Source organism: Pecten maximus, chromosome 14, assembly GCF_902652985.1.
Source record: "Pecten maximus chromosome 14, xPecMax1.1, whole genome shotgun sequence".
Classification (NCBI taxonomy): Eukaryota; Metazoa; Mollusca; class Bivalvia; order Pectinida; family Pectinidae; genus Pecten; species Pecten maximus.
In genome coordinates, this window is record NC_047028.1 from 11,643,128 (window position 1) to 11,658,001 (window position 14,874).

The following is a 14,874-nucleotide window of genomic DNA, read 5'->3' on the forward strand; positions in this document are numbered from 1 at the left end:
CATTAACCTAATCAACCAAATCACCATGACGTTTGTATAAAGCGACAATTTTATGGCTGACCTGAGCATAAACCATGTCACATGCGTAACACGTACATCTGTCACGTGATCAGCGGTCCATAGTCTAATTATAATATAGTGATTACCTTACTACTACCTTACTAGTACGTTACCTAATGCCCCTGTCACACTTTACCGGATTGGGCCACCGGACGTGAAACGGATAACGTTTTTGGATATCCGGTGATGTTCGTCAATATCCGTTTTATGTCCGTTTTATGCTCGGTTCATTCGTTTCATGTCAGGTGATGTACGGTGCGTCCGGTGGTATCCGTTGGAAAGTTTTGTGCATGCACAAAACTTGAAACGGACAGTAACGGATAAGAATATTCGTTGGCTGTCCTGTGCATGTCCGTTTTGTCCTGTATATATCCTGTCATTGTTCGTTAATATGCGGTAGGTGTACGGGGGGGCATGCGTTACCCAGTCCGTTGATGGAACTTGGAACGCATACGCCACGCATAAACCGGACCTTCAGCGGACACATAACGAACACATAACGGACACATAACGGACAAACACAGGATACTTGCAGGATTAACACCGGACACGACGAATAGACAAACGGATTGAAAACGGATAACACGCACAGAACGGATGAATACAGAATACCTACAGGATACCTACAGGGGGAGGAACTGACTACCGACAGAAACTGATTAATTATCGCAGGCATATAAAAAGGTTCTTGGAAGCTTCCAAATTAGATTCACAGACAGTTGTCAGCATGGAATGTCAGACTAAAGTTTCTGTGCAGTTTAGGGCCGCCTTGCTGCAGGCAGAAATGCATATGAACAATGTTCAGATGGACCTTCACCAGTACCTTTCCCACATCTTCTGTGTCTGTGTCTTGCGCTTTTGCAGGAACGTTTTTATTTATTTTTCTACCGCGAGGCATTTTGGCGAGGCAGTCAGCACTGTAACTTTTTGACAACTGATCGCCGGAGAAATGCATATATCTTGTTTTTTTCTGCACGTGCGCGTTAATGTCCGTTAGGTGTTCGGTTTGTCCGGAATGCATCCTGTACACGTCCTGATTCACCGGTTCATGTTCGTTTGTTGTTCGTTACTCATTCGGAGACACCCGGTTGGTAGTACGGTAGCCATACGTTACATGTTCGTTATTGGTACGTTTTATCCGTTCCATATTCGGTGCAAGTACGTCGTCAGTTTGGATTTCTACCGGACTGACAACTTTGCCACCGTATACCACCGGATAACAAAAATTTCTATCCGTTGATGTCCGGTACACCAATCCGGTCAAGTGTGACAGGGGCATAAAGGTAGCAATCACCAGTTGTATTCTATATATACCAGCTAATGTGTAATGGACACAAGCACAAACGAAGTATGACCAGTACAGGCCCCTGTGGCCTTCACGAGTATACCACATACAGGTGACCAGTACCGATCCGTGTGGCCTTAACGAGTATACCACATACAGGTGACCAGTACCGATCCGTGTGGCCTTAACGAGTATACCACATACAGGTGACCAGTACCGATCCGTGTGGCCTTAACGAGTATAATACATACAGGTGACCAGTACCGATCCGTGTGGCCTTAACGAGTATACCACATACAGGTGACCAGTACCGATCCGTGTGGCCTTAACGAGTATAATACATACAGGTGACCAGTACCGATCCGTGTGGCCTTAACGAGTATACCACATACAGGTGACCAGTACCGATCCGTGTGGCCTTAACGAGTATAATACATACAGGTGACCAGTACCGATCCGTGTGGCCTTAACGAGTATACCACATACAGGTGACCAGTACCGATCCGTGTGGCCTTAACGAGTATAATACATACAGGTGACCAGTACCGATCCGTGTGGCCTTAACGAGTATAATACATACAGGTGACCAGTACCGATCCGTGTGGCCTTAACGAGTATAATACATACAGGTGACCAGTACCGATCCGTGTGGCCTTAACGAGTATACCACATACAGGTGACCAGTACCGATCCGTGTGGCCTTAACGAGTATAATACATACAGGTGACCAGTACCGATCCGTGTGGCCTTAACGAGTATACCACATACAGGTGACCAGTACCGATCCGTGTGGCCTTAACGAGTATACCACATACAGGTGACCAGTACCGATCCGTGTGGCCTTAACGAGTATAATACATACGAACTGAGAAAGTCGACATGCAAAGGAAACTGTCAGTCTAATTCGATAAAACGACGGCAAAATATCAACAATATTGATTTACATGTAGAGGAACAGGTGTTCCGCAAGTATAAGCGTCTTTTTCATCGACGACACGCACTGATGTATATTTAAAGCGTTCGCGATACAAATGCTAATCCCCCTTTTTCATATTTAACACCTAATGTGAGTTATTCAAATTCTCTTTCGAATATTTGCGGAAAAGGATGCAGTAAGGTTTCAGCTTATTTGTTGGAATCTCATGGGAGAAATCAGACAGCTCTATAGTTTCGTTATGCCCTGGACCTTTGTTTTTGTGGATAGGTAATTAGGATCACGGGACTAATTGGTTCAGGTGTGAATATTACAGGTGTGAGGATTGATGGCACCAATTGGGTTTAGTCGTAATTCACTTTAACTTACTGTTCCCTCTAAAACTACGTAATTCTGGTCACGAAGCTTCGCTGTTATTAATGAGAGAAGATGGTGTCTCGTTTATCAGGCACGGAGGATGAATTAAAATAGGTGAGAACTCGTAACATGATTAACATCACTCAAGGACGATGGCCATTTTAGTTTCTAGATTATCTTTTCCAAATGGAGTTCCACATTACTACTACAGTGTTATAACTGTATGATAGACTACTACAGTATTATAACTGTAAGATAGACTACTACAGTATTATAACTGTACAATGTAGCCCGAGTTTCCTCTGGCCTCGACATTATGTATGGAGAAATGGTGTCAGGGCCAGAAAAAACTCGGGCAACATTGTACACCATCGCCATCATCAATTACAGGTGTTGTATCTGATATATACCTTTACCGCGATCTCTACTGATGGAGACAGTAACCACCATCTCTACTGATGGAGACAGTAACCACAATCTCTACTGATGGAGACAGTAACCACCATCTCTACTGATGGAGACAGTAACCACAATCTCTACTGATGGAGACAGTTACCACAATCTCTACTGATGGAGACAGTGACCACCATCTCTACTGATGGAGACAGTGACCACAATCTCTACTGATGGAGACAGTAACCACCATCTCTACTGATGGAGACAGTAACCACAATCTCTACTGATGGAGACAGTAACCACCATCTCTACTGATGGAGACAGTAACCACCATCTCTACTGATGGAGACAGTGACCACCATCTCTACTGATGGAGACAGTGACCACCATCTCTACTGATGGAGACAGTAACCACCGTCTCCACTGATGGAGACAGTGACCATCATCTCTACTGATGGAGACAGTAACCACCATCTCTACTGATGGAGACAGTAACCACCATCCCTACTGATGGAGACAGTAACCACCATATCTACTGATGGAGACAGTGACCACCATCTCTACTGATGGAGACAGTAACCACCATCTCTACTGATGGAGACAGTGACCATCATCTCTACTGATGGAGACAGTAACCGCCATCTCTACTGATGGAGACAGTAACCACCATCTCTACTGATGGAGACAGTGACCACCATCTCTACTGATGGAGACAGTAACCACCATCTCTACTGATGGAGACAGTAACCACCATCTCTACTGATGGAGACAGTGACCACCATCTCTACTGATGGAGACAGTAACCACCATCTCTACTGATGGCGACAGTAACCACAATCTCTATTGATGGAGACAGTAACCACTATCTCTACTGATGGAGACAGTAACCACCATCTCTACTGATGGAGACAGTATCCACCATCTCTACTGATGGAGACAGTGACCACCATCTCTACTGATGGAGACAGTGACCACCATCTCTACTGATGGAGACAGTAACCACCATCTCTACTGATGGAGACAGTTACTACCATCTCTACTGATGGAGACAGTGACCACCATCTCTACTGATGGAGACAGTAACCACAATCTCTACTGATGGAGACAGTAACCACCATCTCTACTGATAGAGACAGTAACCACAATCTCTACTGATGGAGACAGTAACCACAATCTCTACTGATGGAGACAGTAACCACCATCTCTACTGAGGGAGACAGTAACCACAATCTCTACTGATGGAGACAGTAACCACAATCTCTACTGATGGAGACAGTAACCACCATCTCTACTGAGGGAGACAGTAACCACAATCTCTACTGATGGAGACAGTAACCACCATCTCTACTGATGGAGACAGTAACCACAATCTCTACTGATGGAGACAGTAACCACCATCTCTACTGATGGAGACAGTAACCACTATCTCTACTGATGGAGACAGTAACCACCATCTCTACTGATGGAGACAGTAACCACCATCTCTACTGATGGAGACAGTAACAACCATCTCTACTGATGGAGACAGTAACCACCATCTCTACTGATGGAGACAGTAACCGCCATCTCTACTGATGGAGACAGTAACCATCATCTCTACTGATGGAGACAGTAACCGCCATCTCTACTGATAGAGACAGTAACCACTATCTCTACTGATGGAGACAGTAACCATCATCTCTACTGATGGAGACAGTAACCACCATCTCTACTGATGGAGACAGTAACAACCATCTCTACTGATTGAGACAGTTACCCTCATATCTACTGATGGAGACGGTAACCACCATCTCTACTGATGGAGACAGTAACCACAATCTCTACTGATGGAGACAGTAACCAACATCTCTACTGATGGAGACAGTAACCACCATCTCTACTGATGGAGACAGTAACCACCATCTCTACTGATGGAGACAGTGACCACCATCTCTACTGATGGGGACGGTAACCCCGATATCTACTGATGGAGAAAGTAACCACCACCTCTACTGATGGAGACAGTAACTACTCTTTCTACTGATGGAGACAGTAACCACCATCTCTACTGATGGAGACAGTAACCACCACCTCTACTGATGGAGACAGTAACTACTCTTTCTACTGATGGAGACAGTAACCACCATCTCTACTGATGGAGACAGTAACCACCATCTCTAATGATGAAGACAGTAACCACCTTCTCTACTGATGCAGACAGTGACCACCATCTCTAATGATGAAGACAGTAACCACCATCTCTACTGATGGAGACAGTAACCACCATCTCTACTGATGGATACAGTAACCACCGTCTCTACTGATGGGGAAAGTAACCACCGTCTCAACTGATGGGGAAAGTAACCACCGTCTCTACTGATGGAGACAGTAACCACTACCTCTACTGATGGAGACAGTAACCACCGTCTCTACTGATGGAGACAGTAACTACTATCTCTACTGATGGAGACAGTAACCACCATCTCTACTGATGGAGACAGTAACCACTATCTCTACTGATGGAGACAGTAACCACTATCTCTACTAATGGAGACAGTAACCACTATCTCTACTGATGGAGACAGTAACCACTATCTCTACTGATGGAGACAGTAACCACTATCTCTACTGATGGAGACAGTAACCACCATCGCTACTGATGGAGACAGTAACCACCATCTCTACTGATGGAGACAGTAACCACTATCTCTACTAATGGAGACAGTAACCACTATCTCTACTGATGGAGACAGTAACCACTATCTCTACTGATGGAGACAGTAACCACTATCTCTACTGATGGAGACAGTAACCACCATCGCTACTGATGGAGACAGTAACCACCATCTCTACTGATGGAGACAGTAACCACTATCTCTACTGATGGAGACAGTAACCATCATCTCTACTGATGGAGACAGTAACCATCATATCTACTGATGGAGACAGTATCCACCATCTCTACTGATGGAGACAGTAACCACAATATCTACTGATGGAGACAGTAACCAACATCTCTACTGATGGAGACAGTAACCACCATCTCTACTGATGGAGACAGTAACCACCATCTCTACCGATGGAGACAGTGACCACCATCTCTACTGATGGGGACGGTAACCCCGATATCTACTGATGGAGAAAGTAACCACCACCTCTACTGATGGAGACAGTAACTACTCTTTCTACTGATGGAGACAGTAACCACCATCTCTACTGATGGAGACAGTAACCACCATCTCTACTGATGGAGACAGTAGCCACCATCTCTAATGATGAAGACAGTAACCACCATATCTACTGATGGAGACAGTAACCACCATCTCTACTGATGGAGACAGTAACCACCATCTCTACTGATGGATACAGTAACCACCGTCTCTACTGATGGGGAAAGTAACCACCGTCTCAACTGATGGAGACAGTAACCACCATCTCTACTGATTGAGACAGTTACCCTCATATCTACTGATGGAGACGGTAACCACCATCTCTACTGATGGAGACAGTAACCACCATCTCTACTGATGGAGACGGTAACCACCATCTCTACTGATGGGGACAGTGACCACCATCTCTACTGATGGAGACAGTAACCACCATCTCTACTGATGGAGACAGTAACCACCATCTCTACTGATGGAGACAGTAACCACCATCTCTACTGATGGAGACAGTAACCACAATCTCTACTGATGGAGACAGTAACCACCATCTCTACTGATGGAAACAGTAACCACCATCTCTACTGATGGAGACAGTAACCACCATCTCTACTGATGGAGACAGTAACCACAATCTCTACTGATGGAGACAGTAACCACCATCTCTACTGATGGAGACAGTAACCACCATCTCTACTGATGGAAACAGTTACCCTCATATCTACTGATGGAGACAGTAACCACTATCTCTACTGATGGAGACAGTAACCACCATCTCTACTGATGGAGACAGTGACCACCATCTCTACTGATGGAGACAGTAACCACGATATTTTGTGATAGAGATCGTTACAATGGATTTCGAGTATGACATTCCGTAAGATTTATTGCAGATCACATAGACAATAGCTTGTCATAATGTGTCTGTGATGTCACAATACGGTAACTGTACGCGTGATATATACTTTATATACCATGACAATACCACACTGCCAATGGCCCATTGTTATATGGTGTATAACATACACGGATATTTTATATCATTTAGCGTTAAATACTCCCTATTTCTAATGGCATCATGCTCATCTCTGAAGCTTGATCTCCAAAAAACATCTATTGACAGTTGGATAAATGATGTAAACTTTATCGGTTTGTTTTGTCCCTGGGGATATAAGTTATAATGTTCGACAACAGTAAAGAAAATATCTCATCAATCACACACAAAAAAACAGGTTCTGAATTACACAGTGCCACCAAAACGCTTTAAGGCAGTCATCCCAAGTTAGCAGCCAATATCTTCGAACCTTTAATAAATCCTAAAATATGATGTCTATAGACATGTCTTTAAACTTCACCTTCGGTCAAGTTGTCACGTTGGTCAAAGATCAGTCCCACAATCTTGTCAACCCTATACTCCAAATAGTGAACAACGCGATTTAGATTACACAAAATCTAAACTTCACAATCGCCATATAACAACAAGAGACTTAAAATAAAGGGTAAAACTGTAATATAAATGTCCACAGGGGTACAAAAAGATCATTTGAAGTCATAAAAATCTCATATATAAGAGTTTCTTAGTCGTATATACGAGATCTAGTATATAAAAGATTTGTTTTAATATTTTTTAATGAGACCAACTAAGTGTATTGTTTTCATTGGTCCCATTCGGCTTCCGTACTTTAGTAACACCGCTGACATTAGCTGAAGGCAACAGAAAGTAATCTTAGTATTTTCGTTTAAGTGATAGAGAGTAGGGCTTGGGGTGTATTCACGTTTGTTTATTTGCCAGTCTCACACTGTAACACAGCATTTAAGGCTACGCGACAACATATCTCGGCACCAAACCTCTCAGAGAAGAGGTAGCAGTGTGAATATATTATTATATATTACATACCGGAAACAAGATTTTAATTGTTTGCACATTTTGATTAATTGATGGACAACTGCAGGTGTTTAGAATACAACGTTTCTTCCGAATACAATTCAAGAGGTTATAATTAATGGTAGTATTATATATGATGTTGATGGTCATTTCCTTTGGTGTTAAAGGCGCGAGTCTAAGAATTTCTCATAACAAGTATCTGGTGCGCGATATAGGTAAAACGGTGTTTTATACGAAAACTGCCGTTTTTATGGGTTTAACGCCCTCGCAAAAGCCAAGGTCATCAGGGGACGGGTGTCAAGGAGACATCAGTAGGAGAAAACAAAGGACATCAAGACAAAGCAGATAGGAAATATAGAGAAAAAGGAAAACAGGGAAGATTTAAAAAAAAAAATTTTTAAAAAAACATGAAAGACAGGAAAAAATAGAAAAAAAAAAGACAGGAAAAACGAAGAGATACAAATTTTTAGGAAAAACGAAAAAATACGAAAAAAGGATTGATAGGAAAACTAAGATAGAAAGCAGATGGTTAAGATCCCAAGTGATTTAATTCGGGGGGGGGGGGTAACAAATCTAGGCTTTTTTTGGTATCTCCAATAGAATCTTAATAGAAGCCATGGATGAAAACTCCCAAATTCTGCAAGTGATTGCTTTTAGCTATTTCGAAACTGGATAATGTTTTTGATTGCATATAATTTCACTGGGACTAGTTATAATATAAAGTTATTCGTTATATTAATTCATTTCTCTCTCAAATACATATATACATAAAAAATGTCTTCAAATCTGAGACAGCTCTGCAGTAATTATTCACTGCTATACATATGTAATAAGTAAGACATCTACATACGAGGGGTTGATAACACGGTGTATACTGTATGTCACACAATAGCTGGTAAGCATTATACTACTGTAACTCATAAAATACTTGCATGCATAAATTTTCATAAAAATTAAATCTACATGAAGTCCCCACTTGTAATATGTAAAATCGCTGCATGGAAAAGTGCGCATTTTGGATGTGTACTTACAATCAGGTACAGTGTGAATATATGACTGTACATTGAAATATTCTATTTACAGTTCATACTCTTATCACTTTACGTTACGTAATGATAGATCGCGTTAACATTCAATTATTATATAACTTATAAGAAAAAAATGTATGATGTAAATACAGACTGACACGTTCACTTTGCCTGATATATAGACATTTCCTACTGACAAAAATATCTCTTTTTTTTATTTTATTTTTTTATTTGTGGTAAAATGAAACTTTTTTGGTTCATTCGACATCTTATGAAATTGAAATGAGCTGAGTATCCTATCGGATCAGAAGACTAATGTTAGTATTGTAGCAATTATGCGTTTCACTTTGAATTTTTAAAGTCAAACTGGCTTTACGTCTAAATTCTCGTATTTTACGTTATTTCATTATCATTTTGTGACCCCAAAAAAATATAATTTAATACGAGTTCATACGTGAAACCTAATACTGTTGTTTGTGAATCGTACACATCCATAGCATTGTTTTATAGAGAAAGTTTGTTAACCATAACAAGTATTGTTTACATACGTATGGGATAAAATGATAAATATATTTAATTGTAAAGAATTAAAGTAATTGTATTTATCGGGTGTTGTTAGTTAGGTATCCATCAAGTAAAGTCTAGTCTATGTCATCCACACACACGTGATATGTACTAGTACACTGTAGTTGTATCAAATCTATGTAAATAAAAAATACACACTTACCGAGGGCGAAGAAAAGAAAGAGAAGTATACACACAGAAATTAAAACAATCCACCAGCGAGGTTTAGTCAGAAGACGGCGGGGAAGACAACGTGTCCTCATACTCCTGGAGTTCCGGACGTATCTCGGACGGTCCGGTCAGAACGGAGGAGCGGACACTACATGGGAACTGTAGATCTTACACCACACTAGAATCATCTCACTGGAGTGAAAGTGTGCAGCAGTGATCCCGACGGTCTCAATCCTGGACATGACAGACAAAGACAGGTACCATTCATCACGGACGTAGGGAGGCCCAAGGCGGGATATCGTAACACCTAACTATCCGGACATTGCCCAGGGGGCCCAAGGCGGGATATCACAACATCTTTAAGTCCAGACAGTGCCAAGGGGACCCAAGGCGGGAAAATTCAACAACTCACAACCTCATACTGCTCGAGATACGGCAGGCGGTTTGTTCAACATCTCACAGGCGGACATTGCTCAGGTGGACTAAGGGTGAGATAATTCAACACCTTGAAATCCGGACACCGCTCCGAGAACACAAGGCTGGATAATTCAACTCCTCACAGTCCGGACACCGCTCCGGGACACAAGGCTGGATAATTCAACCCCTCACAGTCCGGACACCGCTCTGAGAACACAAGGCTGGATAATTTAACTCCTCACAGTCCGGACACCGCTCCGGGACACAAGGCTGGATAATTCAACTCCTCACAGTCCGGACACCGCTCCGAGAACACAAGGCTGGATAATTCAACTCCTCACAGTCCGGACACCGCTCCGGGACACAAGGCTGGATAATTCAACTCCTCACAGTCCGGACACCGCTCCGAGAACACAAGCCTGGATAATTCAACTCCTCACAGTCCGGACACCGCTCCGGGACACAAGGCTGGATAATTCAACTCCTCACAGTCCGGACACCGCTCCGAGAACACAAGGCTGGATAATTCAACTCCTCACAGTCCGGACACCGCTCTGAGAACACAAGGCTGGATAATTCAACTCCTCACAGTCCGGACACCGCTCCGAGAACACAAGGCTGGATAATTCAACTCCTCACAGTCCGGACACCGCTCCGGAACACAAGGCTGGATAATTCAACTCCTCACAGTCCGGACACCGCTCCGAGAACACAAGGCTGGATAATTCAACTCCTCACAGTCCGGACACCGCTCCGGGACACAAGGCTGGATGATTCAACTCCTACTGCGGCAATCTGGATATTGCTTTTAATGCTCAAAAACTTATTTCTCTAGATCAGGTTATTTGTTATTCATGATGTATGTCGACACTGGTCTTTGTTACCTATAGTACTATCAATCCATACAGTAAGAAACATATGACACCTAAAGTCTGTAAGATATTGATACATTTACAGCCGTTGATGTACCGGATGTGATATATATATACCGATCACACACGACTTGGTGAGACATGCGTATTAACCTTAACGAACTACTCACTGCATTGACAAACAGACTTCAAATATCAATAAACGAGACATTCACTAAAACCACAAGTTAAACTATTAATGAATTCAATGATACAATCCACATATATTAACTGTATAATCAATTGACAGACTACCGGTATGAATTATTTCATGTCTAATTTCACTCAAAAATACATGATTGATAGTTTGCAAACTATTATATTTCGATCATATGCGCAAAATTGTGTGGCCTGATTTATACCTTGGTGATTTCCTAGTTTGTGTTGTAGGTATTTGGGGTACCTATGTTATATTATAGACATTTTGACCTCCTAGTTTGTGTTGTAGGTATTTGGGATATACTATACTGTTGTTGTAGATTCTGTGGTTCGAACGGCTTTGATGTCCTTGTTTGATTGTAATTATTCTGTTTGTAATGGATTGTATCGTGATTTGTATTGTGGGCGTGGCACTTTCTATTTTCCTGTCATAAATTTTCATTTTCTCGATCCTGCTCCTCCAGCGTAAAATGTTATTGAACGTATATCTGATCTATGTACCGTATTTATGACAGTTTATACATTATCCGACACGTGCCGTATCTATGACAGTTTATACATTACCCGACACGTGCCGTATCTACGACAGTTTATACATTATCCGACACGTGCCGTATCTATGACAGTTGTTATACATTATCCGACACGTGCCGTATCTACGACAGTTTTTATACATTACCCGACACGTGCCGTATCTACGACAGATTTTATACATTATCTGACACGTGCCGTATCTATGACAGTTTTTATACATAATCCGACACGTGCCGTATCTATGACAGTTTATACATTACCCGACACGTGCCGTATCTATGACAGTTTATTCATTACCCGACACGGGCCGTATCTACGACAGTTTTTATACATTATCCGACACGTGCCGTATTTATGACAGTTTATACATTATCCGACACGTGCCGTATCTACGACAGTTTTTATACATTATCCGACACGTGCCGTATCTATGACAGTTGTTATACATTATCCGACACGTGCCGTATCTATGACAGTTGTTATACATTATCCGACACGTGCCGTGTCTATGACAGTTTTTATACATTGTCCGACACGTGCCGTATCTATGACAGTTTCTATACATTATCGGATACGTGCCTTATCTATGACAGTTTTTATACATTGTCCGACACGTGCCGTATCTATGACAGTTTTTATACATTATCCGACACGTGCCGAATATATGACAGTTTTTTATACATTGTCCGACACGTGCCGTGTCTATGACAGTTGTTATACATTATCCGACACGTGCCGTATCTGAGGCAGTTTATACATTATCCGACACGTGTCGTGTCTATGACAGTTGTTATACATTATCCGACACGTGCCGTATCTACGACAGTTTATACATTATCCGACACGTGCCGTATCTATGACAGTTTATACATTATCCAACACGTGCCGTATCTATGTCAGTTTATACATTATCCGATACGTGCCGTATCTACGACAGTTTATACATTATCCGACACGTGCCGTATCTATGACAGTTGTTATACATTATCCGACACGTGCCATATCTACGACAGTTTTTATACATTATCCGACACGTGCCGTATCTATGACAGTTTATACATTACCCGACACGTGCCGTATCTACGACAGTTAATACATTATCCGACACGTGCCGTATCTATGACAGTTTATACATTATCCGACACGTGCCGTATCTACGACAGTTTTTATACATTACCCGACACGTGCCGTATCTACGACAGATTTTATACATTATCCGACACGTGCCGTATCTATGACAGTTTTTATACATAATCCGACACGTGCCGTATCTATGACAGTTTATACATTACCCGACACGTGCCGTATCTATGACAGTTTATTCATTACCCGACACGTGCCGTATCTACGACAGTTTTTATACATTATCCGACACGTGCCGTATGTATGACAGTTTATACATTATCTGACACGTGCCGTATCTATGACAGTTTATACATTATCCGACACGTGCCGTATCTACGACAGTTTTTATACATTATCCGACACGTGCCGTATCTATGACAGTTGTTATACATTATCCGACACGTGCCGTATCTATGACAGTTGTTATACATTATCCGACACGTGCCGTGTCTATGACAGTTTTTATACATTGTCCGACACGTGCCGTATCTATGACAGTTTCTATACATTATCGGATACGTGCCTTATCTATGACAGTTTTTATACATTGTCCGACACGTGCCGTATCTATGACAGTTTTTATACATTATCCGACACGTGCCGAATATATGACAGTTTTTTATACATTGTCCGACACGTGCCGTGTCTATGACAGTTGTTATACATTATCCGACACGTGCCGTATCTGAGGCAGTTTATACATTATCCGACACGTGTCGTGTCTATGACAGTTGTTATACATTATCCGACACGTGCCATATCTACGACAGTTTATACATTATCCGACACGTGCCGTATCTATGACAGTTTATACATTATCCAACACGTGCCGTATCTATGTCAGTTTATACATTATCCGACACGTGCCGTATCTACGACAGTTTATACATTATCCGACACGTGCCGTATCTATGACAGTTGTTATACATTATCCGACACGTGCCATATCTACGACAGTTTTTATACATTATCCGACACGTGCCGTATCTATGACAGTTTATACATTATCCAACACGTGCCGTATCTATGTCAGTTTATACATTATCCGACACGTGCCGTATCTGCGACAGTTTATACATTATCCCACACGTGCCGTATCTATGACAGTTGTTATACATTATCCGACACGTGCCATATCTACGACAGTTTATACATTAGCCGACACGTGTCGTGTCTATGACAGTTGTTATACATTATCCGACACGTGCCGTATCTACGACAGTTTATACATTATCCGACACGTGCCGTATCTATGACAGTTTATACATTATCCAACACGTGCCGTATCTATGTCAGTTTATACATTATCCGACACGTGCCGTATCTACGACAGTTTATACATTATCCGACACGTGCCGTATCTATGACAGTTTATACATTATCCAACACGTGCCGTATCTATGTCAGTTTATACATTATCCGACACGTGCCGTATCTACGACAGTTTATACATTATCCGACACGTGCCGTATCTATGACAGTTGTTATACATTATCCGACACGTGCCATATCTACGACAGTTTTTATACATTATCCGACACGTGCCGTATTTATGACAGTTTATACATTATCCGACACGTGCCGTATCTAAGGCAGTTTATACATTACCAGACACGTGCCGTATCTATGACAGTTTTTGTTTATACATTATCCGACACGTGCCGTATCTACGACAGTTTATACATTATCCGACACGTGCCGTATCTATGACAGTTGTTATACATTATCCGACACGTGCCGTATCTATGACAGTTGTTATACATTATCCGACACGTGCCGTATTTATGACAGTTTATACATTATCCGACACGTGCCGTATCTACGACAGTTTATACATTGTCCGACACGTGCCGTGTCTATGACAGTTGTTAAACATTATCCGACACGTGCCGTATCTAAGGCAGT

The 14,874-nt window shown here is 41.9% G+C and overlaps 1 protein-coding gene across 1 annotated transcript in view; it reads right to left on the reverse strand.

Annotated features, from left to right (window-relative positions):
- Positions 1–11,307, reverse strand: part of LOC117342014 (carbohydrate sulfotransferase 8-like) — a 34,399-nt gene extending 23,092 nt beyond the window's left edge. Inside the window, exon 1 of the mRNA XM_033903955.1 lies at positions 9,816–11,307. Within this exon, the coding sequence (XP_033759846.1) occupies positions 9,816–9,915 (100 nt within the window). The 5' untranslated portion in view covers positions 9,916–11,307. The remainder of the gene's footprint in view (positions 1–9,815) is intronic.
- Positions 11,308–14,874: the final 3,567 nt, after the last annotated feature.